Source organism: Aspergillus mulundensis (genome assembly GCF_003369625.1).
Source record: "Aspergillus mulundensis strain DSM 5745 chromosome Unknown scaffold_21, whole genome shotgun sequence".
Taxonomy (NCBI): domain Eukaryota; kingdom Fungi; phylum Ascomycota; class Eurotiomycetes; order Eurotiales; family Aspergillaceae; genus Aspergillus; species Aspergillus mulundensis.
This window is the reverse complement of record NW_020797909.1, coordinates 42,009-69,424: the sequence shown is the minus strand read 5'-3', so window position 1 is coordinate 69,424 and position 27,416 is coordinate 42,009. Positions and strand designations below refer to the sequence as shown.

Sequence of the window (27,416 nt, the reverse complement as noted above, 5' to 3'; positions counted from 1 at the left end):
GTATAGACATTTTCAACTTCTCGACGAAGGAGGAATGGATTCAGGATGTGGGTTCCGCTCAGACTGTGCTTCTTAGTAAGTCGCCACCTGCAAGAAGTAGAGAGATCGTACTATTTGTCAAAGATCACCCGCGCATCAGCAGCAGATGGGAGAGAATTGGGGGTGATGGTGGCCTCGACCAGACGTGCAGAGTGCGACAGATTCTGCAGCAGAGTCGGATTGTGAGCTCTCCAACCGGGGTCCGTAAACAACGGGCGTATAAAACTGGCATCATTAGTAGATCGTGATGGCGAGTACCTGCGTGGAGTACCTGAATCCTGCGCCCTCCGTAAAGGTCGGCGAGCTATACGTCGACCGCGTACTGTTCCTCCTCTTCCGACTATTGGAGCCATCGTTGCCAGGAAGATCATCGATCGCGCCCTGAAGCTCATTCTGGAGTGTCCGAACTCTCTGCTCGAGGTCACTGATGTATCTAAGCGCCATGAGTGCATGTACTTTGAACGACAAAGATGAGTATACCCTCTCGACACAGACTGATGGCCATCAAGGCCTAACGTGATGCACTCCGACCCACTGCGCACACAGGGAGCGCATCTCGGACGATCATTATCGCACTGGGCTGTTAGATGCGACCGATGATACAGGAAAGACACGACGGACCTTGACCTTCTTGGTGTAGCAGACATGGCAGGCTGGCAGGCGCGGCAGGCGAGAGTCCACAGACGGCATCATGCATGGAGGCAGTCTTGCAACAGAAGGAAATGGAGAGAATCCGGGGTCTGGAGGCCAAGCAGCAGAAAGCGGGGGGTGGGCTCGCACTGTGGAGGAGTCGGGATTTCTCCGATGTTGAAGCCAAAGTTGTGAACGATTCTCGTGTATAGGACACGTCATGTTGGCCACTTGCGAGAATACATGCATTGCCAGATCGCATTATCCACGGTATAATCTTGGTAAATCGATGTATATCTTGAAGTGACGCAGCAAGCAACCCCAACTCCGTAATGTATCGTCCCGCTGAGGGCCACGTCAGGCTTCGATCGTCGAGCTTACGATAGAGTTGCTACGAGGCCCTCATAGCCATTCTCCGCCGATGCTTGCACCACCATGACATGACGGACAGGGCTTTGTTGTAGGAAGGATTGCAGTAGAGCAGGGGTGGACTGTATGTCCGACCTGCCCGGAAGGGGTACTGAGCAGGGTCAAAGCCATGTATGTGACCGTCCTAGGCCCTAGGAGGTAAGGCAATTGGCGACATGATTCACGATATGATAGTCAGCTGGTGCAGATCCTGGTCGGATTGAGTCTATACATATGCTCGGAGAAGTTCCGGCATGTCCGGAAAACCCCCGGCTATTGCAACAAAGACCGAGGTAGAGGAAAGTCAGAAGATCAGCCCATCTCCGGGCGAAACTACATAGCACAAGTCCAGAACGAGAGCAATGGCCCCAACACAGAGCAAGGGTCCGATGTCCGGCTGCTGTCCGTCCAGGCGGCCCCAGGCCTGCGAGCGTTGTTGGAAGCGGAAGCAAAAGGTGTGCTCGAATGGATCCATCACTTGGTTCTGCAAACAGATTGGCTAATTCAAGAAAGTGCGACCGGCTGATTCCCACCTGCACGGCCTGCGTCGAGGCCGGGGCTCATTGCAATCCGCGTCAGGTCCCGGTGGTGCCTTCCGACGACAGCAGTGGGCTCTCGCACGCGGCCTTGCCTGGTTACATAGAGTCCCTCACCCAAAGGATTGAGCTGTTGAAGGCCTTCTCGCAGCGTAAGCGACAGCGAGTAGCATCAGAGGACGTTGGTGAACATGCCACACCACCTTTGAACCCAGAAGGGCTGGACAGCTCGGTGCAGGCCGCCATGGGGGAAATTGGCTTTCTCTCACGCAGTGCCATGGCAGAGCCTCGCGAGGGGGCCAGTGGCTTTCCACGACAGCTTGCCATGAGCGAGATGCTGCAGGCAATGCTCAGTCTGAGTGGCCAGAGCCCATCCAAGTCCAACGGCGCAGCTACCGAGACATCGGAATGGGATCTCGTCGCAGTCGCAGAACCCCGGCAGACCCTCAGGGAGGACTTTGCCGCGCCATTCCTGCAACGATTCCTGCGGAACATCGGCATGTACTATCAGCGTTTTGACAGGACCGCACTCGAAGCTCAGTACGCAGCTTTCTTTGACGATACCAGCTCCGGTTCACTCGAGACGTCGGATGCTTCTAAAGCACACCGAGATTTCTGTGTCTACCTTGCCATTGCCATTGGAATGCTTCTATCACCACGGCCCAGCCGACTGGAGGTCTTGTCGCAGAGTCTGCATTCGGCAGCCAGCAAGCTGCTTCCCAGGATCCTCCAGACTGGAAATGGTGCAAATCTCATCCATTGCCTGATGCTGTTGGTCGTATATTCGATTCTGAGCCCAAATGGAGGGTCGGCTTGGCACTTGCTTGGGCTGGCGATGAAGAGATGCGTGGCCTTTGGCATGCATAAAGAGCAGGATGCAGCTTCCACTCTGCCGAAAGGGGAGAGTAGCCCAAGACAGCATCTTTTCTGGACCTTGTATTGTCTCGACCGGTGAGTCAATGTCCAGAGAACCCTCTTTCCGCGATGAGATGCTCATACCGAGTAGGACTATCTGCACCGTCATGGACCGCCCGTTCGCCATCCAGGACGAGGACATCAATTTGCCTGTAAGGCCCTTTCTCCGTCTGCTAACCGCAATATCTGACCCTTCCAGTTCCCAGAGCAGCCTGCAGATGATACTGACGCCCAGGCAGCATTCGAGTTTCATCTGCTGCTGTACGCGAAGCTCGCCACAAGCATTCGCCACAACGACGAGCGATGCCCACTGTTTCACTATAGGAATGTATGCTTTTGGAGAGACGTGCCGCGTGAGGTGCGCCCATTCTTAGACTCCAACGAGACGGCGCGCAACTACATTGAGCAGCTGTCATGCAGGGCGCTTACCCAGATCCTCGCTCTCTACATGGTGCACGACTACGCGAGTCCCATCTCGGAGTCGCACCTGCTGGAGATAGAGCAGGATATACGTGGCAGCTGCGAGAGAATGATCGAACAGATGTATCGATCCTTAGATCGCCCTCCTTCGGTGGTAGCATTCACCGACGGCTACGACATCTTTGCGGCCGGGGTAGCCATCATCTGCATGAATAGCCCAACGAACACAGAGCATGTTTTGGTCGATGCGACCGTAGTGAACAAATGCGTTGCAGTCCTGACTGCCTTGGGAGAGCGATTTCCGGGGATCAAGGTGTTTCGGAGGGTTCTGTTGGCCGTATCGGACGTTGGCTCAGGACGACAGACGGAGGACCTATCTGTAAGCACAGCTCATGATCCCCGAGCAGAGTTTAGCTAATAAGAGACACTTACCGCAGTGTCTGCCACCAGAAATCCCCGATGCCGTGCGCCTGTTGATCCAGCACTTTGTTCGGAAATGGTCCGGGCCCAGTCCGACGCTGACGGGGCTTGGGACTCTGGGGCAATAGATAAAACGGATGACAAGCGATGCATCTTCACAGGCTTTCTAGACTGACATACTCTGTTCTCAATGATTCAGAATGGCTCCTGGAATCACTGATTCGCCAGAGCCCGCTGTCTCGCAACCGGTCTCCAGTAGTAGTAGTAGTAGTGATATTTAACACCCCGGGGATCGCTAGGCGTACGCCTACCGTGCTTACTCATCTGCCGCCCAAACCCACCTCCCGCCCAAAAATTGATCTCCACCACCAACAAAAAATAAAGCTTTTTAACATATACAAAAGGTATAAGAACCCGAAATTTTGGTAGTATATTTTACACTAGTTAATTACTTTATATATAAATTTAGGACTTTTAAAAGTGTTGTGGTAGCTGGATCTCGCGACCTTAATAATTTATTAAGATTAAGGTATTAGGAATAACTTTAGGGCTGGGGGGGGGAGTTTTTTTTTAAAAAAGGCCTTTAGTATTACTAAAGGCTTGCTCTAGCCTAGTTTAGTAAATTTAAGGTTATTTTAAACCTATATTTCCGCTTGTTTAGCTATATAAGCCTTTTTTTTTTAGTGTTTTTTTTTGGCCTTTAACTATATAGCTTTAAAATAGTATTTTTTTGCATTCGCGGCCCGTAAGGCCTTATTTTTATTAATTTATTTTTTTTTTTTTTTTAGCTTTCTGCCGGTGTAGCTTATTTTTCTTCTTTTTATTTTTAATAAGTTATATAACCTTATTTTTTTATTTTTAAAGATCGCGGGCTTACTAAATCTTTTTAAAAAAATAAAATATTATATTATTATTTTCTGGCTCCTGGAATTAAAATATAAAAGGCTTTTTTTATTATTACTTTTTTTTTTTATTAATAAGGGTGTTTTTAAGGCCTTAAAACTGCGCTTTAGCTAGTATAAGCTTTGTATAAAAGTAGTAAATTATACTTTTAATTTTTTTAAATTTTTTAGGCGTAGGGGCTGCTTCCGTATTCTTAATAAGCTATTAAATATTTTTTTAATTTTTTGCCTTTAATATCTCCGCTAGGGGATTAGTTAATACTAAAATTTTATTTATATTTTTTTTAAATTACTTTAGTACTTGCTCTGGATCCCAGGGGAATAAGCTAGTTAAACTTTATAAACTTTAAATATTCTTAAGTATTAAGGCCTTTATTTAAGCTGGCTAGAATAGTTTAAAAAAGTCTTATTTTAATATAGTATTAAGGCCTTGGCAAGAATATATAAATATATTTAGTTTATTTATATAGGCCTTAGCAAGAAAAAAAAAAATCCTAATATTAAAAGGTTATAAAGTATAAATTAAATAAGGTGGATAAGTAGCCACAAGGATTTTATTAGCCTTATAGTAATTTAAAAACTTTATTATTATATAAAAGCCATGGCTATTAAAAATAAAAAGCCTTTAACGCCTCCTTGCTTAATTTCTTATTTTTTTATTAAATATATTTTAAAGCCACGTGTATCCAAGCTTATTATTTATTTATTTTAAAGGTAATAAGGTAAAGAAATAGTTATAAATATTAGTATTAATATTTTAAAGCCAGGAGTCTTATAGTTTGCTTGTAGTTAACTAGTAAATAAAACCTAGTAATAATTATTTTTTATTAGTTAATATATAGGTAATAATAGTTATTTACTTCCTACTATTATTTTATAAGTATTACTTAAAGCTTCCTTTATAAAGCTATAACTTTTTAAAAAAAATTCTTTTACTTTTTGTAATTACCCCAATAAGAAATCCTTTTTTATTTATATTATAGGTATTCTTAGGTAAAACCTTATATTTATTAATTTTACGCTTTAAGTAGTTAAAGTATAAAAAGTATTTATATTCTAAATTAGCCTTTTTTCTTAAAGCGTTAATCCTAGTTATATAGGCGCTTATAAGTTTATTTTAATATTTAGTAAGCTAGCGCGAAACCTAGTTATTTTCTAGCTTTTTTTAAGTAATTTTTTTTATAAAGTTTTTAATTATATTATAAAAGTAAAATAAGCCTTTGCTGGCCTGTTAATTAATATATATTATAAAAACTTTTAATTATTAAGCGCTAAGCAATAACTAATTTTTATACTACTTTTTTTTATACCCTAAATACCTTTAAAATGTCTGGATAAAGTTATATAGTTTACACTAAAGTTTTTAATAATATTTATATATAAAAAATGTTCTCCTGGCTTTAAGAATTTAAGATATTTTATTACTTTATTTATTAAAATAAAAATAGGGGAGTTATAGCTGTTTAAATTTTACAAGCAAATATTAGTGTAAATGTAGTTTGGGCGCCAAGTGGGTTTAGGTGGCAAATAAGTAAGCACGGTAACATTCCAGACCTCCCTTGGGGTATGGGGGCGTGCTGCCGCTAGGTAAGTAGCTTATTTAAATAATTTATATATAAAAGGCTCTTTATTTTAAAGGGTAATTTTTATTAATACTTATAGGCTAGGTATTTATTTTTTACTTATTATTTTAATATATAGCTACTAGCAGGTATTATTTATCACGTGCTTAATAATTTAAGCACTATAAAATATAAGGGCTAGCCTTATTTATAAAAAAAACATGTTAGCTAAAGCTAGTTATATTAAAAAAAGGTATAAAATAAAAAAAAAAAATATAATAAAATAAAAATAAATAAAACTATTTAATACTAGGCTAAATAATTTTTATAAAGCTAGGGCGCGGGGAGCCCTAGTAAAAGTAAATAAATTTATAAAAGTTTATAATTTTTAATAAAAATATAAAGTTTTTAAGCTTTAGTTTATAAAGGTACTTTAAGGCCTTAGCCTTAATTATTAATAATATTATAAGGTACTATAGTTATTATTAAAAGTATTATTAAAAGTATTAATAAAAAATTAGGTATTTAAGGCTTTTACTTCTTTTATAGGAGCAAGTAACCTTTATATTTTTATATTAAAAGCACTTATAATACTATTTAAAGTTATTATATAATAATCTTAGTACTAGCTAGTAGTATAAAATTAAACACTTTAATATAAGCTTTAGCTATAATTTAACCTAGTAAGGCTTTAGCTTTATAAGCTATTATTTATACTAAGCTAATAATTTTATAAAGGCACCTTTTTATTACTTAGCTTAAGTAATTTAATATATTTATTTATATAGGCTATATATCCCGCTTGTAATAGGTTATGCCTTTAAAAAGTTAGTATTTAAAAGCTATGCCTTTATAAAGGCTACCTTATTAGCTAGCTTATTAGCTAGCTTATTACCTTTAATATTTATATAGCTAGAAAACTATTATAGGTAAATAGTATATTAATTTATAAGTTAATATAATACTTAAAAAGCCTAGTTAAAAAATAGCAAGAACTGCCTGTGCGTGTACTAAATTATTAAGGTATTATTTATATAAAGCTAGTAAATAAGCGCCTTAAAAAGTTTTTTAATTATTACCTTTAATTTTTAAAGCGTGTTAATAACCTTAGTATTATAAATATAAAACTAGGTGTTAATAATTAATAATCCCTATATTTAAAGGTATTATTTATAATATATTATATAGCTATAACCCATATAGTGTATACCCTAGTATATTTATTTAAAATTATTACTAAAAATTACCATTTTTATTATTAATAATACTTGTTATTATTATTTAAACTTTTTTATAACTAGCTTCTTAGCCTTGCCCCTAATAAGATTTTTTAAGTATTTTTAAAAATAGTAAAAATAAGCTAGGACTAGCCTTGGGGTATTTAAAAAAAGCACCCTTATAATTTATACTTTAGTTTTAGGTTTTTAGCGTAAGCTAGTATTTTATTTACACAAGATTTTTAATAATATTACCCATGTTACTAATAAATTTTAGTTATTTACTAGCTAGAGCCTTAGGGTAAATTATAGTTAAGTTTTTTTTAATATTATTATTATAAAAAAAGTTTAATATTTTTAAAAAAAGTTACTATAAGTATTATATAAAAAACTAGGAATATGCCACGTGTGGCTAAAGCTAGGGTTTTTTTAATTACTTTAACATGCTAGCCTAGTTAGGCGTTAACCTTTAGGTCTCGCGCGTGTTTTTTAGGCTTGGTTTTATTATTATATTATATCTTAATATTATATAATAAGCTAAAAATAATATAAGTAATAGCTATTTTATAAAAAAAAGTTTATAAGTAAGTTATATACTATATATACTAGGTTATAAATATATTATATTATTATACAGGCTTTAGCTGCCTGCTTAGTAATATATTAATATTAAAAAAGCTATTTATTAAAAAAAATACTTAGCTAGTATAATATAGGCTGTTTTTAGCCTAGTACTATGGTAATAAAAATAATTATTAGCTAGTTATTAACTACTAGTAAGGGTAATTTACCATGCCGCTTTTAGGTAATATATAATATTTTTAGCTTTTTAAATATAAAAATTACCTTATTTTACTTTTTTTAGGCTAGTATATTATAAATATTTTTTACTAGGTACTTATAATTATTATAAAGGGAGTTACTTACGCGGCTTAAATAAAAATTATTTATATAATTAAAGTATAGGATTAGATCCGCTAGTAGTAATTTAATAATATATAATAAAAATAGTACTAAAAAAAGGGGCAAGCCTTGTAGCATGCTATAATATACTAGGTATATTATAATTATAGTAGCTTTTAAGTATACTTTTATGCTTTATTTACTAAAAAAACTTATAATTAAGGCTAAAAGCACGCGAGGCTAGCCCTGCTTTATTATTTATTAAAATAAGTATTATAATAAAATAGTGTTAAAGGCGCCTAAAATATTTATAGTAATTATAATAATTTTTTAGTTTTATAAAAGTATTATTTTTATATTATAAGTAAAAAAGGTTATTAAATTTATAGCTAATTACTTAGGTAAAATACTATATTATTATAGGCTTAATACCCCTTATACTAGCATGGTAAAAGTAATATAGTATACTATAATTTATTTAAGTTTTTTTTTTAGTATTAAAAGCAGCACTATAAGGCGCTAAAATTAAAATAAAAATTTATTTTTTTTACCACCTTTTAAAAGTATTATTACCTTTATAAGCTTTTATAATAAAAAAAAGTGCCCTAGCTATAAGTAATAATTATATAACTTATAAATAGCCTATTTAACATGCTCCCAGCAGGCCTTTAAAATATAAATAATTACTTAATTTACCTTAAAAAAGGTGTTACTTATATTAATAATATTTTTTTTAACCTTTTTTAGCAAGATTTTTTTTAATTAATAAAGGTACTTATCTTCTTGCTAGTGCTTTAGTACCAGGGAATTAAAGTTTAAATTATTATTTATACTAAAATACTTTAGTATAATTTTTTATAAAATATTAGCCTTTTTTTATATATTTTTAATTACTTTATTATTTATTAATAATAGGGGAGCCTTAAGCCTAGGCTCTAGCTTATATTATATTATTATTTAGTATAATTTTTAATTATTTTTAATATTATTAATTATCTTAGTTTAGTACGCGTGCTTAGTTTTATAAATTATAATTAAAAACTACTTTTTTTATTTTAGGGTAGGGTTTACCACCTAGGCTTGGTAATTTTTTATATATTTAATTAATTACTAAGGGGTGCTATAGCTCCCTAGGTTAAGGTATTTATTAATTATTTATATAGCTTTTATAATAATATTATTAAGGGATTTAGTATATTAATTTAATATTTTTATATTTTTTAGCTTCCCGGGTTAAAAAAGGTATATTATTTTATTTTTTATTAGCCTAGCCAGGCGCTTAAGCTTATAATTTAGTATATTATAATAATATTATTTTAATATTTTTTTCCCGCGCCCTGGTACTATAGTAACTAAAGTTTAGTAATTAAAGTTATTATATAACTTAGGTATTACTAGCGTGCAGGTAAAAAAAATATTTAAAAAAATTAGGTTAAAAACATGGCTAGCTTTATATATAGCTATACCTAGCTTGCTAATATAATTAATATTATTATTACTAGCCTATTTAGTAATTTTACTACTATAATATAGGTTATTTACCCCAGGCTTAAAGGTATTATAAATAATGTTAAAATCCTTATTAATTACATAGTTTAAGGTAGGAATTAGTATAACTAGGTAGTTAACTATTTTATAAGTAATTAGTTTTTAATATATATTTAAAACCTTAATATTATTTATTATAAGCTAAAGCATGTTTTAATTTTATATTAAATAATATTATTTAACATGCAGCACTTCCCCTTTATAAATATAGGTAAGTATTTTAAAGTACTTTTTTAGCTAGTTTTTATAATTATTTTAGGTATTTACTAGCGCGTAGTACTTATATACTAAGTAATTTTAAGTTTTTATACTTATAGTGGTTTAAGGCTTTTAAATATAAGTAATATTATAATTTTATTTATAAGCTAGTTATAAGATTATAGTATAGCTAGGTATAAATTTACTTATATTTACCTAGTAAATAATAAAATCCTACTATTATTAAATATTATTATAGTAGTAGTTACCATGGTACCTTTTTTAGTACTTTAATATTAAAGCTTAAAGGGGGTCTTAGCATTAATTTTTATTACTTAAAATAAAAAAAATATACCTGTATTAACTAGGGCTAATTAAATTAATTTAATAAAAAATTACCTAAAATTTTAATTACTAGTAAAAGTATTAAACCGCGGGGTATAATAATTAGTAATTATTATAAAACCTTACTTATTTACCTTTGGCTTTTCCGCGGCGTGCTTTTAGGAATTTTTTTAAAATAAAAATCTTATAATTTTTATTTAAAGCTAGGTATTAATATTAACCTAGGCGTGTATATTTTAGTACTAGTAGGTGTTATAATAGCGCATGTTATTAAGTTTTTTTTTAAATAAGTAAACTAAAGTTCTGTTCTTGCGCCTAGGGGCTACTAAATAATTATTATATTTAACTAATTAAAGGCCTAGATAGTTCGCGCAGCGTGCAAGGTTTTTATAATTTAGGCTAATAAAATTTAAGTAATTTATAACTATTATATTATACTATATATAGCATGCTATATAATTATAATATATTAGGTAGTAATATTTTTAATAGCTAGGGTTATATTAAAAAATTAATTAGTGCTTTTTAATAAGCTAATAATACTTACTTTAGTTAAATAATATAAAGGTTTTAAGCTACTTTAAAAAAAAAATTACCTAGGTAATATGCTTAGTATTAAAATTAGGCCTATATTTTAAAAAAGCAAGCCTAACTAGCTTTAATTTTATTTAAGTTATAACTTTATTTTAAATTAGCTTAATAATATTTATTTTACTATTATTATATACTAGGATAGTGCTGGGCACTTTTTATACTATATAATTATATTATTTTTAAGGGATATATATATTAGTAATACCTAGGGTATAGTAAATTATACTAACTACTTTTTTAATTATTAAAAAATTTTTAATAAAAAAGTTATTAAAAATAATAGCCTAGCCCGTGTAAGTAATATTAATTTTAAAAATAATTATAATTATAGTTAGTTTTAGCACGTACTTAATAAAAGCTTGCTAAATAATATATATTTTAAGGCATGCTATTAACTTATTATTAAAAAAAGTAATTAATACCTTATAATTATTTTACATAGTTAAGGCTATAATAAAGCTATTACATGTTAATTAAACTATTAAAATACTTAATAAGGGCACCTTACCCAAGGTAGTATTAGTTAAGATAAAAAAACTTATTTTAAAAAAGGTGGGTTAAGCCCCTAAGTTTTTAGGGATTAAACTTATTTTTTCTTAGGTAATAATTTTATTAAAAATTATTATAGTGGCAGGCTAGCTATATATATATAAAAAAATATAATTAATATTATTAATATTAATGTAGCCCTTTAAAAAAATAAAGTATATAAATTTATTATAAATATTATAGGTAAAGGCTTTTTAATTTTAAGTTTTTTACCTAGCTATAAAGCTATTAATAATAATTATAAAGCTTATAAAAACTTCGCGCTTAATATATGCTTAGTATTTTTATTTATTAAGTTAATTATAAAGGGCCTTTATAGCTAGGCTAGGTTAAAAAGTTAATATATTATTATTTTTAATAATAAAAAGAAAAAGATAGGCTTACTAGGGCTCTTTTTTTTTTTATTTTTTATAATATAAAGGTTAAAGGAGAATAAGAAATCTTATAGCCGGGTAAAGTTAGCTAAATTAAGGCTTATAAATTAATTAAGGGTATATACCTTAGTTTTAGCTATTATACCGCGGGGAGTAATAAAAAAAGGAAAAAAAAGTTAAAAATAAAATTAAAATAGTAAAAATATATATTTATAATAGTTTTAAAGCGTCTGGAGCCCTTATTCAAAGGTACCCCTAGATTACTAAGAGTTGTAAAGGTGAAACCGGTCTCCAGCGACAAGCGAACGGTCTATTTCATCGACACCCTGCACCCCGATGCGGTCGAGCACGCAAAGACGCTCTGGAACGTCGTCGTTCCAGGAGACAACGAGCTGAGCAACTGGAGAGAGCATGCCACCGCGATCCTGGTCCGCGGATCTTATGTCACTGCGGACGACATCGCTCGCGCTCCCAACCTGCTTGCCATTGGAAAGCATGGAGTCGGCATTGACAAGATCGATCAGGCAGCCTGTGCCAAGCGAGGAATCAAGATTCTTAATACGCCAGGCGCCAACGCGAGAGACGTCGCCGAGCTCGTGGTGGCACTCAGCATGACTGTCGCGCGGACCATCCGATCCATCACCACGCGGCAAATGACGGCTCCGGTTCCCAAGGAGACCTGCACGGGCTTGACGCTGCACAAGAAGACCATTGGCATTATTGGAATGGGCAACATTGGTCGAACTGTGGCTGAAATCTTCTACGGGGGCTTCGATGCGAAGCTGATTGCGTTTGATGCGTACATGTCTGACAATGCCTGGTCTCATCTTCCACATCGCCGAGCGCAGACTCTGCAAGAAGTTATTGAGGAGGCGGATGTACTCACGCTGCACATTCCACTGACTGCCGAGACGCGCAACCTCATCTCCTACGAGCAGCTTCGACAGATGAAGCCGGATGCCATCCTCATCAATGCCGCCCGAGGGGGCATCGTCAACGAAGAAGACCTGACTCGCGTTCTGTCTGAAGGTCACCTCTGGGGCGCTGGGCTGGACTGCCATGAGCAAGAGCCTCCATCTGTGGAAAAGTATGGCCAGCTGTGGGAGAACCTGAACGTGGTCAGCACTCCGCACATTGGGGCGGCCACCAATACGGCGCAGAGGGCCAGCTCCAGGGCCGCAGTCGACAATCTGTACAGGTATCTCTGTAGCATTGAGAAGCCGACATGAAGTTCAATTCATTCCCTTTAGAGTACCTAGTGAGAGGCCGATTGGCTACGTCCGTTTATCATTATAAGATCCCTGAAGACTACGTTCTAGAGAGAAATATATCCAACTCATGGGGCAGGAGCTGCAGTTTCTCAGAAATAATATAAAGCAACATTCACTTTCCACTTGGCACCCATGGAATGAAGAGCTCGGACATCATTCAATACAGAAGGAAGGACAGTACACACGATCAGACACTGGCACTCTCATGCCGGTTACTTAATGACCAAGAACCTGGAGTTCCAACTGTTTGTTCACAGCTCGTGATAGCAGTGCAGGGTACCACCTTGCAGCGACATCGGGAAAGCCAGTCAGATACGCAAGGAACAGATAATTCCCTACCGTCGAATCGATGGTTGTCGCCGCGCACACGCCATGGGTGCTGCATTCGAGCATGCGGCCAATGTTCAGCACCAGCGTGCCGGGCAACGGGGGGGCGGCAATCCACACGCCCGCTTGGGTCTGCACCTCCAGGCAGCTGTGCGTCCCCTGCTGGAGCAGATGGGTCATGACGAGACACCGGTGCCCAAGAGGCAAGAACAACCAGGCACACAATGGATGGACATACCACGAAGCTCTCACTACAATCCCGCGGCTCCGCCATTGGTGACCTCGCTGCCCGTCCTGATGTGGCCAAAGAAGTGCCTCCTATTCACAATGTCGACCTCGCACTTCTGCAGTGGGAGGGCGAAGAGATGCCGCGATTCCTGCATGGCCTCCTGCTGCACCTGTTCTGGGACCGGGTGGTTCTCGAGATAGAAGAACCCGACGCGCACCAGGGCATCTCGGAGCTTGGACAGGAATTGCGGCTTGGTGGTCGGAGAGCGCGCAAGGGAAAGGTTCAGCACAGGGATCGTCGTGGATTCGCTCATGCTGCATGCCTGAGTCGATGGACTTGGGGCATCGGAGCGGCCGGGGGCGAGCGTACCTTTATGTGGTCGCCGTCACTGGGCTTGTCCCATTGCTTCCCTGCATTTGCCTGCCGCAGGATGGGTTACCGAGGGCGCTTTCTTCCATGCAGGTCTCTCCAAGGCCAGTCACCCGAGCATACGTGCTCTATGCAAGTAAGCAGACAAGTTACACGAACATATGCACTGTAGGCAAGTAAGCAGTCCGGCCCTGAAAAGTGGCCCCTGTAATCCGCGGGGTAAATATCAAGCGGGATGCCAGGGCCATGGATGGCGGGCTGGCTGGGGACCGGGGTATAAATCACAGTGTTGGGGTACTGTCTGTACGGCCTGCTTCAAGGTCTAGTGTCAACAATTCATCATGCCTTTGCACTATGCATCGCTTTCTCTCTTGCTGGTCTCCGTTGTCTTGACGGGGATGGCTCTCCGCGGATTGTGTCTCTATATGCGGCTGCGGCATGTCCCTAGCCCGCTGCTGAACAAGTTCCTGCGGATCAAGCTCAGTTTCCACGAGCTCCGGCTTCAACGTAACGAAGCAATCGCAAGCTGGCACGCCCGCTACGGCCCCGTAGTCTGCATTGGGCCCAACGAAGTATCCGTTGCGTCATGCCAGGGGATCAAGGATATCTACAGCTCGACCAACCAGTTCCCCAAGAGCGCCTACTTCGACCACTTTGCCGAAAGAGGCCACCGCTCCATGTTTGCGACTCGCCCATACAGAGATCACCAGCGCAAGAGAGCCCTAACCTCGTCGTTCTACCAAGCCTCGAACATCTACACGCGCCCCGATATCGAGGCCCACATCCAGGAGAGAGTGACGGCCGTCCTTGGATACATCCGGCGGCGGAGCCAGGAGGGCACAAATGTCGATGTATATGCGTTGACTGACTGGTATGGGTTCGACATCATAACATACATCGTGTTTGGCCATGGCCATGGCACGAGGACGGTTGAAGACCTGGCCTATGAGCGGGAGCGTGAGATTCTACGCCATCTAAAGCATCTCCAACGCTGGGGCCCATTCCGTGTGCTGTTCCCCAGGCTCTTCGAGGCGGCCACCTCCGTCGCGAGCAGCGTCATGCCCAGCCTCGAGTATCTACAGGCCGACAAGAAGCTGTCCCGCTGGAGCCGCGAAAGGACGAGCCACATACTGCAGAGCTCGACGCCAAACCCTCGGTGCCTGCTGGGAAAATTAGCTGCCCGTTACCATGGCGAGCAGCAGAGTCTCGGTGCAGGGCAAAAGAGCGCCGGTTTGAGCCGCGAGTTCATAGCTGCCGAGGTCCTCGACAACATCAACGCGGCCGAGGCCACCATCGCAGTGACCGCCACGTACTTCCTCTATCATCTGAGCGCAAGCCCAGGCTGGCAAAGGCGGCTGGCAGACGAAGTGCGGCAGCTGCGCGAAAGCTCGGAGTGCGTGCCGCCATTTTCAGCCGTGAATCAACTGCCGATCATGGAAGCCTGCCTGAAAGAGGTGTACCGACTGCACCCGGCATCGAGTGGCAGGGCAGAACGGGTGGTACCGTCCGGGGGACGAGTAGTATCTGGTCTCTTTCTACCGGAGGGGGTACGTCACCCCCCAGTGCCCACCCTATGTGTTACCCTGTTGACCTCTGTGCGGTGTGTCCTGAAGCTGACACGCAGGGCCTGAGACAGATCATTGTAACCAGCGCGGTTACATCACTGCAGCGGAGAGGAACAGTGTTTCCGGACCCAGATAGCTTCAGGCCAGAGCACTGGCTGCAGAACGACGCCCAAGGCCGTGCCAGGGAGAGAGAAGCCTATTTGATTCCATTCGGACACGGGGCGCGACTCTGTCTGGGGAAGGCGCTTGCCACAATGGAAATCAAGATGCTCATCGCCGGCATATACCTTCACTATGAGACGGCGCTCGCTGACTCCTGCACAGTGGAGTCCATGAGGCAACTGAGTACCCATGACGCTGTGCCGAGCGGCTTGAGATGTGAGATTGTCTTCCGGAGGTTGGATTAGCTATGTTCTAGGTAGTATTCACTGCATTGGCTAAACGTGGACGAAGCATGTTCCGCAACCAGACAAGATGAAGAATCAATCAAGCCACCGACCTCAGAACCAAGGATATCGCTTGTAGACCAGCCTGTAGGTCCTCGCTCGACGGCCATCCAAAGCCCAGCCGAAAGAACGTGTCCGGACGATCGAACCACCGCCCCGGCCCAACATAGACCCCATGCTCGTGTAGCAGCCGGTGATAGAAAGCCCCCGTGCCTCCGAGGGGCACCTTCCTCATCTTGACAAAACACATGACGCCGGCTTGCGGGGGGACCCATTCAAGCAAGTCCGCCTCGGCCTCGATCCAGGCAGCCACCAGGTCCCGCCGACGCTTCATCTCCGCCCTGGTCTGCGCCAGCAGTTCATCACGGCGCGCGAGGACTTGCTCTGCGACCAGCTCATCCAGAACGCTGCCGCAGATGCTGATCTGCTCTTTCGCGGCGAGAAAGGACTCTTGCAGCTCTGGGTTCGTGGTAGATAGCCACCCGACCCGGATCCCAGGCACCCCGTACGCCTTGGACATGGACGAGACGCCAATGATATGGTCTCCAAGGGTGGCGGCCATGGGAGGCGGAGGAGACTCGCCGGCCCCGGGGTACGTCAGATCGATGTACGTCTCGTCGACGAGCAGGTAGCAGCCATGCGCCCCGGCCAGGCTTGCCAACTGGACTAGCTGCTCTGCGGGGATGACGCTGCCGGTTGGGTTGTTGGGGGAACAGATGCTGATCAGCTTGGTCACGCCCGGGCGAACGGCGCGGGCAATGCCGTCAAGCTCGAGGCGGAACCCATCCTCGAATGCGAGGTCGACCACCGTCGTCTGACAGCCGATCGCACGCGGGGTCTCCAGGTTCGTTGCGTAGTTGGGCCGGGTGATGATCAGGTGGTCCTGCGGACGGAGCAAGGCTGTGGCCACGATGAACAGCGATGTTGACGCGCCCGCCGTGATGAGAATGTCGTCCGGCGTTAATGCCCCACCTGATGTCTGCGAGATGATTGATCGGATCCTCTGGCTTCCTCGGTGCTCCGTGTATGTCAGGACGAGATCGGCAGGAATCGTAACCTGGAGACTTTGCAGGGTTTGGTCGGAGATGGCGCTCTCGGACAGATTGTACCTGATGACAGCGCCCACCTCTTCGGGGGCCTCCTTCTCGATGGCCATGCGTCGGTAGTCCATTTTTCCTCTGACTACCCGAGATTCAAGACTGCCAGGAAGACGTGCTGGTGAGAAAACAGGAGATTTGGGATGAGAGAGATTGAAATGGAATGGGAGAGGCCACGGTAATGACGAAGCAGGAGGTGCCATGGCCCAATTATGGGCGTCATGTTTGACCTGCTCCGGGAACCGGGTTATCCAGTTGTCATTATGTAACTGTTGCTGCGTCTGGCCTGGCTGGTGCCACGTCGTGACGGTAGTGTGCTCGGGGTGCGTTGGATGCCCTTGCCGGACATGTACCCCAACCACTCCATGTTGGACGTGTCATCAATTGGGGTTTGAACGGAGCCCATGTACGCAGCCCTGTGATCGCACCTCTGACAGGGCCAAGCCAGGCAATAGCTGGAGCTAGCAGCTTGCTGCAGATTGGGAAGCAAACACACCTGCACTGTTGGTCAGCAAAGGGGAAAAAAGCAACAACTTCCAGGCGCGGACTTTCAGGGACCAAGCCACCCCCGCAGAGCCGAACAAGACTGAGTTGGGTGTTCGTGAGCATCGTGCTTGTACTGCTGCTCTTGCTTCAAGCAGATCCAACCTCACTCAATCCTCACACCTCGTCTCACCCGCAATGTCCGACGAAGATCATCCTAGCGTCCGTGAGACCACGGTCCATGAAGCCATTGAGCAGCATTTTACCAAACAGCCCGAAGCGGTGGCCATAAGGGCATGGGATGGACATTGGACGTATGCGGAGCTTGATCAGTTATCATCGAAGCTAACAGGCGTCCTGGCCTCCCATGGAGTTGGCCCGGGGGCGTTTGTGCCCATCTACGTCGAAAAGTCCAAGTGGACTCCAGTGGCAATCATGGGGGTTCTTCGTGCTGGCGGCGCATTTGTGCTCATGGATGCCTCGAGCCCCATACTGCGGCTCAAGGATATGTGCGCGCAACTCGGCGCAGAGGTCGTTCTCTCTTCCACGTCCATGGCCATCAGAGCCTCGGAGCTTGGACCGCGTGTCGTCTACCTCGACGAGAGTCTTCCGGACAAGCTTGACAGTTCTGAGCCAAAGCAATGCCCTGGATCGAGATGCGCCCAGGCATCAGACCCGGCCTTTGTGGTCTTCACCTCAGGATCCACAGGGACCCCCAAGGGGGTGGTGGTTGAGCACGCTGCCATGGCTACCAGCTTGGCCGCGTATTGCCAGAAGGTAGGCGTCAATACAACCACTCGGATGCTACAGTTTGCGTCGTATTCCTTCGATGTAAGCGTCAACGACCATCTGGCGGCCCTGTTCGCAGGCGGCTGCATCTGCATCCCGTCCGAGGACCAGAGACTCAATAGCATTCGGGCCGCAATCCAGAGCATGGGGGCTAATACGATGGACATCACCCCCTCGCTGGCACGCACCCTGCGTCCTGAACAGGTCCCTTCTATCCATACTGTTATCCTGGGCGGCGAGGCTGTTACGGCTGATAATCTACTCGCTTGGGGCTCCATCAGGCTCGTCCAGGTCTATGGGCCTGCGGAGTGTTGTGTGTCGAGCACATTGAGAGTAGGCGTTAAGCCAGGGGACGACCCATCCAACATTGGCTGGGCGAGCGGCGGCACATGCTGGGTGGTCAAGGAGGATGACCGCGACGAACTCGTCCCCATGGGCAGCATCGGAGAGCTACTCATCGGGGGCCCCATTCTCGCGCGCGGATACCTCAACAATGACGGCTTGACGCGAGCCGCCTTCATTACCGATCCAGCATGGGCGGCGCATTCGCCTTCTCTCCCGACATCACGTCGATTCTACAAGACCGGGGACCTTGTTCGCCAGCAGCCGGATGGGAGCCTGCGGTTTGTTGGCCGCAAGGACAGGCAGGTTAAGGTCCGCGGGCAGCGGATTGAATTGGGGGAGATCGAATACCAGCTGAAGCAGTCCTTTGATGGCGCCGACCAGGTCATCGTGGAGCAGATTGTGATGGACAATTCATCGCGCTGTGAGCTGGTGGCATTCATCGAGCTCGGACAGAGGGTGATTCAAGGGCAGCCAGACTCTCTGTTCATCATACCGAGTGATGTGTTCCGACAACAGACTGCGGCCGCTCAGCCACGGCTGGCCGAACGACTGCCGCAGGCCATGATCCCCAGAGTCTTCATACCGGTTCACGAAGTTCCCCTGTCCCTGTCTGGAAAGGCGGACAGAAACCGCCTGTGCAACCAAGCCACGTCCCTGAGCAAGCATGACATCGGGCTATACATGGTTGCTGCCCGTGAGAAACGCGAGCCCATTACGGCATCTGAATATCTGCTTCGGGAGCTCTGTGCCTCGGTCTTGAACGTCCCAGAGGAAGAGCTCGGGATGGAGGACACCTTCCTCCAACACGGGGCCGATTCCATCTCCGCCATCCGCTTGGTTGGTCTCGCAGAAGACCGCGGGCTCCGATTGCAGTTTGCAGATGTATTCCGCCATTCTCGCCTCTCGTCAATTGCGCAGGCTCTGCAGGGTACCACAGACGCTGCAGGGAATGCACCGGTCCCCCCGTTCTCTCTGCTTGGATCCGACGCAGCGTCTTTGTCTTTGCAGGGGGCAGCTCAATGTGCGATACCTGTGCAACAGGTCGAGGATATGTACCCAGCCACGGCACTCCAGGAAGGGCTGATGTCCCTTTCTGTAAAGCGGACGGGAGCATACGCGGCACATCTGCCCCTGAGGTTGGACGAATCTGTCCACCTCGAGCGGCTCCAGGCCGCGTGGGACAAGACGGTCGATGCCCACGGCATCTTGAGGACTCGGCTGATCCAAAGTGACCATGGAAAGCTGTACCAGGTTGTCCTGCGCACGAACCCAGCCTGGACATACGGGACCAGTCTGCCGGACTACCTTGCCCAACAGAACGAGATCACATTCGGCCTGGGGCGTCCGTTGAGTTATTATGCCATTCTAGCAGACGCCGAGTCCGGGGCTCGCTACTTTGTGCTGACGCTGCATCACTCAATGTATGACGGCTGGTCACTGCCCATTCTGCTCGAGGACCTCGATGCCGCGTATCATGCGGCACCTCTGCGCGGTCGGCAGTTTGCTGGGTTCATACGCCATCTCACCCAGCACGATATAGCCGCCTCGCACGCCTACTGGAAGGACGAGTTCGAGGGGCTGGATTGCACCCATTTCCCAAGCCCTCCGTTGGATGACCGCATTGTCCACCCTACTGCGTCCTTTGAGTGTACGGTCGACAGGAGCCCATCATCCCGCGGACAAGGCGACTTCACCATATCCACAGTCATTCGTCTTGCATGGGCGATGGTGCTAGCGACCTACGCCGACAGCACTGACGTCGTGTTCGGGACCGTCGTAACCGGGCGCAGTTTGCCAATCCCTGGAATTGCCGACATGACGGGCCCGACCGTTGCCACGGTCCCTTTCCGCATACAGCTAAAGCCCGAGGACACATGCGCCGCTGCCCTGAGTGCGATACATACCAAGGCGATGCAGATGATTCCGTTTGAACAGGACGGGCTGCTACAGATCAGCAGGATGGGGCCGGAGGCAGGTCATGCCTGCCGGTTCCAGAGCCTGTTGGTTGTCCAAGCAGAGGGGCAAGAGTTTGTTCCGAGATCCAGCCTGTTCACCCCCGTTCCTGGCCATGATGGCTCGGACTCAGCCTCCCACTGGGCCGAGAGCACCTATGCGGTGAATGTGGTGTGCGAGCCTACAGCCTCCGGAATCCGGTTCAAGACCACGTATGATCCCCATGTCATTGACCCTCGGATCCTTGAGATGGTCATCCATCAGATGGCACATGTTACCGAGCGCATACTAGACGACCAGAGCAGCCGCGACTCCCTCCGTGTGGGTGATCTCAAGGAGGCCGGCCGAGAGGGGCTGACACAGCTTCTCCGGTGGAATGAGCATCTACCTCCATCTGTCGACCTCTGTGTCCACGACGTGATCCTGTCCCATTGCGAACAGACGCCAGACGCTCCAGCAGTCCACGCATGGGACGGGATGTTAACATACCGCGAGCTGGACGAGCTGTCCCAGTCCCTGGCATGCTATCTGCTGGCTAGAGGGGTGCACAGGGGATTCCGGGTGCCAATATTGATGCACAAGTCCTTCTGGACGCCCGTTGCAATCCTTGGGATCATCAGGGCTGGCGGTACATTTGTGCTCTTGGAGCCCTCACTCCCACTGGGACGCCTGGAGCATATGTGCGGTATCATCGATGCCGCACTTGTAGTGGCATCCAGCGACTGCGCTGCCTTGGCCAGGAAGCTCCTCCCTGAGGTTCTGGTTCTGTCTCGAGACGTCTGTAGCCCTTGCTCCAGCTCGGAAAGCCAGCTCCCCGTCGTCCATCCACAGCAGGCCCTCTACATCATCTTCACCTCCGGGTCCACCGGTCTTCCCAAGGCTGTGGTTATCGAACACCTCTCCTTCAGCACCAGTGCCAGTGCGTACAGTGCTTTGAATGGAATCGATCGCACAACCAGGGTCTTCCAGTTCGCATCCTATGCATTCGATGTCAGCGTCTCCGATCACCTCCTTCCGCTGATGCAGGGCGCCTGTGTCTGCATCCCCAATCCGGCCAGTCTCAAGGATAACCTCGCCGTTACGATCGCCGAGTTTGGTGCCACCTTGGCGGATCTGACCCCGTCCGTGGCGCGTCTATTGGATCCAGACGAAGTCCCCTCGCTGCGAGCCCTGGCCCTCGGCGGGGAAAGTATGCTCAAAGCCGACATTGACAGGTGGTGTGACAGGGTTTATCTCATCAATGTCTATGGGCCTGCAGAGTGCTCATGCAGCACGGTTGCCCGGGCGCCAATGAAGCATGACTCCTGCCCGCTGGATATTGGATATCCCACCGGCGGCGCTTGCTGGGTCGTCGATCCGGGAGATCGCAACCGGCTGCTCCCCATTGGAGCGGTGGGCGAGCTTATCCTCCAGGGTCCAATTGTTGGGCGCGGGTATCTCAACGGTGACGCAAAGGCCAACTGTTGCTTCTTCAAGCATCCCCGGTGGCTGGCGTCGTTGCCGCCTACAGATGATATTCATGCTGCGCGATTCTATGCCACTGGCGATCTGGTGCAGTACGCTGGTGATGGTTCCCTGCGGTACGTTGGCCGCAAGGACAAGCAGGTCAAGTTGCGTGGTCAGCGCATTGAGCTGGGGGAGATTGAGCATCATCTGCAGCAGCTTCTGCCGGCGGGCTGGCAGTGTGCAGTCGAGCTGGTTCGACCGGATGGCGTGGCAGCGCCGATGCTAGTTGCCTATATTCAGATGCCTTCTCATACCGGGCAAGGCGAGGACAGCATACTCCTCCCGAAACAGGTGTGTCCCTGCAGTCGCAGCTGAAGGATTTATCCACGAGCTTGCAACGAGCTCTCCCGAGCTACATGGTTCCCACGGCATTCCTGGCCTTAAGCCACATACCTCTTTCGCCGTCGGGCAAAGTGGATAGGAAGGCACTACGGGAGTTGGCAGCACCGCTCTCCCTGGAGGACTTGAGGCTGTACGAGTTGTCAGCAGGGGACCGGGCCATACGACCGCCGAATTCAAGGCTAGAGACAACGATATGTCAAGCGTTCGGCACTGTGCTCAATCAGCCCGTCGAAAGGATCAGTGTCGACGACAGTTTCTTCCACCTTGGAGGCGACTCCATCACCGTGATGCAGCTTGTTGCGCAATGCCGCCGGAGAGGCTTGTCCATCTCCACACCAGATGTCTTTCTTCATCGCACGGTCGCCCAGCTTGCAAAGTATGTTCAGGGCGCCCTCGCGACCCAAAGCGAGCGGCAAGGTGATTCTACCTCGGCTGCTGGCACAGGGAGCGTCCAGGTAGATACATGGTACGCGCTCTCACCAATCCAGGCAATCTTCTTCGACAGCCAGCCGCGAGCATTTAATCACTTCAACCAAACCCTGCTTGTCAGGCTTGTCAAGCCCGCTTCGGAGGCGAGGTTGGTCCAGGCAGTCGAAGCAGTCGTGGAGCGCCACGCCATGCTGCGAGCCCGCTTTGGGAAGCACGAGGGGAGGTGGGAGCAGATGGTAACAGCCGATGCGCGCTCGTCCTATCGGTTTGAATGTCACCAGCTCGAGACAGTGGACGAAATGCAGCTTCAATTGGACAGTAGTCAGCGGACGCTGGATTTAGTAAACGGTCCCCTTTTAGCGGTCAATCGAATCCACGTCGGCACTGCCAGCTTCCTGTTCCTGGTTGCACACCATCTTGTCATGGATCCGGTGTCCTGGCGTATCATCCTTGGTGATCTGGAGACTGTGCTCCGGAACGACGGCCCATTGCCCCCTTGCCCTCTGGACTTCCCTGTATGGAACCGAATGCAGGCTGAATTCGTGCAGACAATGTTGGCGCCATCCACTACACTCCCTTCGCCAGACGATTACTCTCAACATCTGCAAGTATCGTATGCCGAGTTTTGGGGAATGGCGGAGCGACCCAGCACGTGGAGCGATATCCAGGTGCTCAGCTTCAAGTTGAACACGCAGACGACAAAGCAGCTGCTCAGCCTCGCCCACACGGCCCTGGACGCTCAGCCCATCGAGCTCTTCCATACCGCAATCATCCAAAGCTTCACACAGGTATTCCATGACCGCCCCGCCCCGGTCGTATGGAATGCCGGCCACGGCCGAGAACCCTGGGAGCGCTCGCGTCTCGACCTCTCCCAAACAGTGGGCTGGTTCTCTACCCTCTGGCCCGTCGTGGTTGCCGTCGACTCGCCGCATCAACCCTTGCTGGAAACAATCCAGCGCACCAAAGCCGCGCGACGAGCGGTGCCGATGAACGGATGGGCATACTTCACCGCGCGCCATTTCCATCCCGACGGGCACACCCTGCAGCCAAAGGGCCCGATGGAGTTCGTGTTGAACTTCCAGGGCGTCAATCCGCAGCTGGAATCCCCCGATGCCCTGTTTCGGCCGGCGGACGACATCGCGGTTGACCATGGCCGCAACGACCTCGACCCTGACGCCCGCCACTTCTCGTTGTTTGAGGTCGTTGTTTCTGGGGCTCGCGGGGAGCTGGAGTTGAAGCTGGAATACGACTCACGCGTCCGGCATCTGGACCGTGTGAAGGAGTGGTTTTTCTTGCTTCGTGATGTCTTGATCCAGGCTGCCGACGAGCTTTCGCAGGTGGCCCTTTAGTGGACTGTGGCTTCATGGTGGCTGTTCCGTGACTGTCTGTCGTAGTAGTTATTATACAATCTGCTTTTATTATCAAGATGTTCAATTCATTCCGTTGCAGCTCTATTCTTTACCCACTCCATCCCCGCACCGTGCCACCGGACACACTGCACATTCCCCTCCGACCTGTCGCTGATAAACAGCGTCTTCCCATCGTCTCGTCCAAAGCAGCAGTTCGTCAGATTCTTGCCTCCCTCCTCCGCAGTGGTCCCGTCTGCATGTAGCGGCAATCTCGAGACAGCATTCGCACGCGTCATGGCGACGTACAGGAACAGTTTGTCCGGCAACAGTGCAAGTCCATTCGGCGAGATACCGTTCGAAACGACCTCGGGAGGGTGTCGGGGTTGCCGGATTAAGAGAGACAATAGACAACACCCCGTTGGATCTGTTAGCCCCGTTTGCCGACTCTCTTCTCGCAATGGTCCGGAGCCAACGCCATCACGCAGTCCTCGCCGACCATCTTCGGGTACCTGGGCATCGACGGCGACGGGCATCTACGGCATTGTCAAGTTTGTCAGCGCGCTGGCCTTTGCCGTTGTCATTGTGGATCATGACCAGGCGCAACGAAGGACATGACGAGCGATGAGATCAAGGCGTCGCCCAATGCCGAGCGGGCCTTAACGGCGGCCATTGTGGCCATCTACCTGCACGCCGTCGCGTGGAGCATTGGCTGGTTCAGCATCCCGTACCTTATTGGGCCTGAGATCTCCCCTACGCGCATCCGGTCGCTGGACATGTCCATCTCCATAGCGCTGCACTGGGCGCTCTACTTTGGCTGCTCCAAGGCGATGCCCAGTTTGCTGGCGGCAACTGACCGCTGGGGCGCCTTTCTGTTCTTCAGCTGCGTCTGTGTGCTGGGGTTGGTGTATGTTGCACTTGCTATGCCTGTAGGATTTCACCGTCATCGTTACGCCGAAGGGTTAACTGACTGATCGCAGGATACAACTGGCTGATCGCTGGAAGCGCTGGATAAGCTGTTTGAGCGACCGTGGTAGATGGTGCATAAAGTTGCGTACGCCAGCAGGGACGATCTGCGAGTGGAGCAGCCGGGACAAAACCTGAAAGTGAAAGTGGGCTCAGAGCATGTCGAGGCTGTCTGATAGGTCCCCAGGGTGTCGTAAGGCCGACGTAGTGCTGCGGATAAAGAGTCCGGTCCAGTCTGGAATGCTGGCCCCGACAGTGGCCTGAGCCGGATCCGGAAGTCGAGCCCTAACTTCATCACCATAGACTGACCCCCGGCATCTACTCCCGGCCCAGAGCCATAGCTCATCAATACATCATCTGCTGCTTATAAGGTCGCTGGCCGGCATTCTCTCTTGTAGTCCATCCCCGCTCCTCGCACAGCACCGAGAGCAATGCACGCCCACGCCCTCCTCGCCCTCGGCCTGCTCCACGGCGCCCTGGCCGCCCCGGCCAACACCAGAGCCCCAGACGTCGTCAGTCAGAATGGCTACCGCAGCGCCCCCTATCATGGCCCGTACTCAGGGACACCGACCGTCCTCGGAGCTGCCAAAGCCTCCAAGACGCTGGCCCCATCGATCGCCCCAAAGCCTCCCAACCCAACAGCCACCTACTACAACGCTGCAGGCGTGCCCACACAGCCCATGCCAGCACCCTACGTCCCAGCAGGAGGCCTAGGCACGAACGGAACTCTCCCCCGGTACATGGTCAACAGCGACTGGGACTTTGAGTCCATCGCGCTAGGCGTGTACCAGGAGTACATCGAGCTGGACCTCTTCCACGACGGGCTGGCCCGGTTCTCCGACGACGACTTCAAGGCAGCAGGCATCGGGCCTGAAGTCCGCTCCCTGATCGAGTTCATGGCGAACCAGGAAGTCGGCCACGCCACCCTGCTGAGCAACATGCTCGGCGAGGCCGCCCCCAAGCAATGCGTCTACAACTACCCCTACCGCACCGTCCGCGAGTGGCTGGACTTCATGCAGCGCCTCACCCGCTTCGGCGAGTCCGGGGTCTGGGGCTTCCTCTCGCACCTCGACTCCCGCGAGGTCTCCCAGATGCTCTCGCAGTCCATCGCCATCGAGGCCCGCCAGCAGATGGTCTTCCGGCAGCTTGCCGGCCTCGCGCCCATGCCCGTGTGGTTCGAGAACGGCTGGCCGCAGTCCTGGCAGTGGACCATGCTTGCTCCCTATATCAGCTCCTGCCCCGCGGGCCAGACTCGACTTGCGTGGCAGAACTTCCCGACCCTGCACATCCTCAACAACCCCAACATCAACCGCGTCGACGCGAACAACACTCGCCCCGACGGCAGCGAGCAAGCCGGGAACCGCATTACGGACCCATCATCCTCAAACGTCACGCAGGGCGACGCCTGCATGACCGCCAACGGGATCGGGAAGAACTGCCAGGCTGCGCTCGCGCGCAACAGGACCGAGCCGCTCTCGTACCCCGGGAAGAAGGTGTACTTCTCGTGGGACAACCCGGGCCAGCACGTCGGCCCGAACAACTCGTACGTCACCAGCACGACGGCCGGCCAGCCGAAGTTCGTGGGCTGGAGCAACCAGCTCAACCTGACGTACTCGCCGTTGACGGTCACGGGGCAGAACCGGGGGTGGACGACGCAGCCGGGCGGGATGGTCTTTGGGGATGACGGCGTGATTAATGATACGATGGCGGTGATGTTGACGGATTTGGATCTGTTTGTGACGCCGTTTAATACGACGATGCTGAACCCGCATATTGTTGCGCTGGGGCTGTACCAGGCTGGCTAAGCGACAGTCCAAGTGGATGTGATAGCCACATATGGTATCTACCCTGGAGTGGAGAAGGATCTGAAGGGTGAATGAGGAGCAACAATCTGTACTAGTACCATAGTGATCTTACCTATGATTGACGGCAACGAATGTATGTTTTACCAGTTATCAGCCACATGTAGATCGGAAGGAAACCTGATGCCCTGGCCAGCTGTAGCCTATTGAATAGTTTGAACTGCGCAGCCCGTCACCGAGATTCCGCCAGCCAGACGAACGCTTGCCTTATAGGGCAGGGATCGGTTCCTGCAGGTGCCCGACTATGAATACCTGGCGGATCGAGCTCGTCACAGTCACACGCGAAGGATAACTGATCTCCGGAGGATCTGCACTAGTACTGGCCAAGCTCCTCCTTTGGGGCAGGGGAACGGAGTACGGAGTAACTGAATATCTATTTGTAGCTGGCTGGTGCAGGGGATATGTCTTCAAATATCCCTCCAGCTCTTGAGTAGTAGTAGTAGTAGTAGTAGTGGTATTTAACGCCCCGGGGATAACTAGGCGTACGCCTAATATTCTAGACCTTTCTTAGGGTATAAGGGCGTGCTATTA

The 27,416-nt window shown here is 47.2% G+C and overlaps 8 protein-coding genes across 8 annotated transcripts; 5 read left to right on the top strand and 3 right to left on the bottom strand.

Moving 5' to 3' along the window:
• Window positions 1–1,439: 1,439 nt before the first annotated feature.
• On the top strand, window positions 1,440–3,366 carry DSM5745_11125 (uncharacterized protein; the record flags this gene model as incomplete). Its single annotated transcript, XM_026753141.1, has 4 exons — window positions 1,440–1,532; window positions 1,591–2,564; window positions 2,620–2,680; window positions 2,728–3,366. 4 exons carry the CDS (start codon window positions 1,440–1,442, stop codon window positions 3,364–3,366), a joined length of 1,767 nt encoding a protein of 588 aa, XP_026598216.1.
• Window positions 3,367–11,457: 8,091 nt separating this feature from the next.
• Window positions 11,458–12,789, top strand: DSM5745_11124 (uncharacterized protein; the record flags this gene model as incomplete). Its single annotated transcript, XM_026753140.1, has 2 exons — window positions 11,458–11,464; window positions 11,780–12,789. The coding sequence occupies 2 exons, from the start codon at window positions 11,458–11,460 to the stop codon at window positions 12,787–12,789; spliced, it is 1,017 nt and encodes a 338-aa protein (XP_026598215.1).
• Window positions 12,790–13,047: 258 nt separating this feature from the next.
• DSM5745_11123 (uncharacterized protein) lies at window positions 13,048–13,700 on the bottom strand (the record flags this gene model as incomplete). Its single annotated transcript, XM_026753139.1, has 2 exons — window positions 13,048–13,306; window positions 13,411–13,700. The coding sequence occupies 2 exons, from the start codon at window positions 13,698–13,700 to the stop codon at window positions 13,048–13,050; spliced, it is 549 nt and encodes a 182-aa protein (XP_026598214.1).
• Window positions 13,701–14,097: 397 nt separating this feature from the next.
• DSM5745_11122 (uncharacterized protein) lies at window positions 14,098–15,728 on the top strand (the record flags this gene model as incomplete). The annotated part of the gene is made up of 2 exons (XM_026753138.1): window positions 14,098–15,303; window positions 15,381–15,728. The coding sequence occupies 2 exons, from the start codon at window positions 14,098–14,100 to the stop codon at window positions 15,726–15,728; spliced, it is 1,554 nt and encodes a 517-aa protein (XP_026598213.1).
• A 79-nt stretch (window positions 15,729–15,807) lies between these two features.
• Window positions 15,808–16,938, bottom strand: DSM5745_11121 (pyridoxal phosphate-dependent aminotransferase; the record flags this gene model as incomplete). Its single annotated transcript, XM_026753137.1, has 1 exon — window positions 15,808–16,938. The coding sequence occupies one exon, from the start codon at window positions 16,936–16,938 to the stop codon at window positions 15,808–15,810; it is 1,131 nt and encodes a 376-aa protein (XP_026598212.1).
• A 607-nt stretch (window positions 16,939–17,545) lies between these two features.
• On the top strand, window positions 17,546–24,060 carry DSM5745_11120 (uncharacterized protein; the record flags this gene model as incomplete). The annotated part of the gene is made up of 2 exons (XM_026753136.1): window positions 17,546–22,118; window positions 22,181–24,060. 2 exons carry the CDS (start codon window positions 17,546–17,548, stop codon window positions 24,058–24,060), a joined length of 6,453 nt encoding a protein of 2,150 aa, XP_026598211.1.
• An 86-nt stretch (window positions 24,061–24,146) lies between these two features.
• Window positions 24,147–24,593, bottom strand: DSM5745_11119 (uncharacterized protein; the record flags this gene model as incomplete). The annotated part of the gene is made up of 1 exon (XM_026753135.1): window positions 24,147–24,593. The coding sequence occupies one exon, from the start codon at window positions 24,591–24,593 to the stop codon at window positions 24,147–24,149; it is 447 nt and encodes a 148-aa protein (XP_026598210.1).
• Window positions 24,594–25,454: 861 nt separating this feature from the next.
• Window positions 25,455–26,828, top strand: DSM5745_11118 (ferritin-like domain-containing protein; the record flags this gene model as incomplete). The annotated part of the gene is made up of 1 exon (XM_026753134.1): window positions 25,455–26,828. The coding sequence occupies one exon, from the start codon at window positions 25,455–25,457 to the stop codon at window positions 26,826–26,828; it is 1,374 nt and encodes a 457-aa protein (XP_026598209.1).
• Window positions 26,829–27,416: the final 588 nt, after the last annotated feature.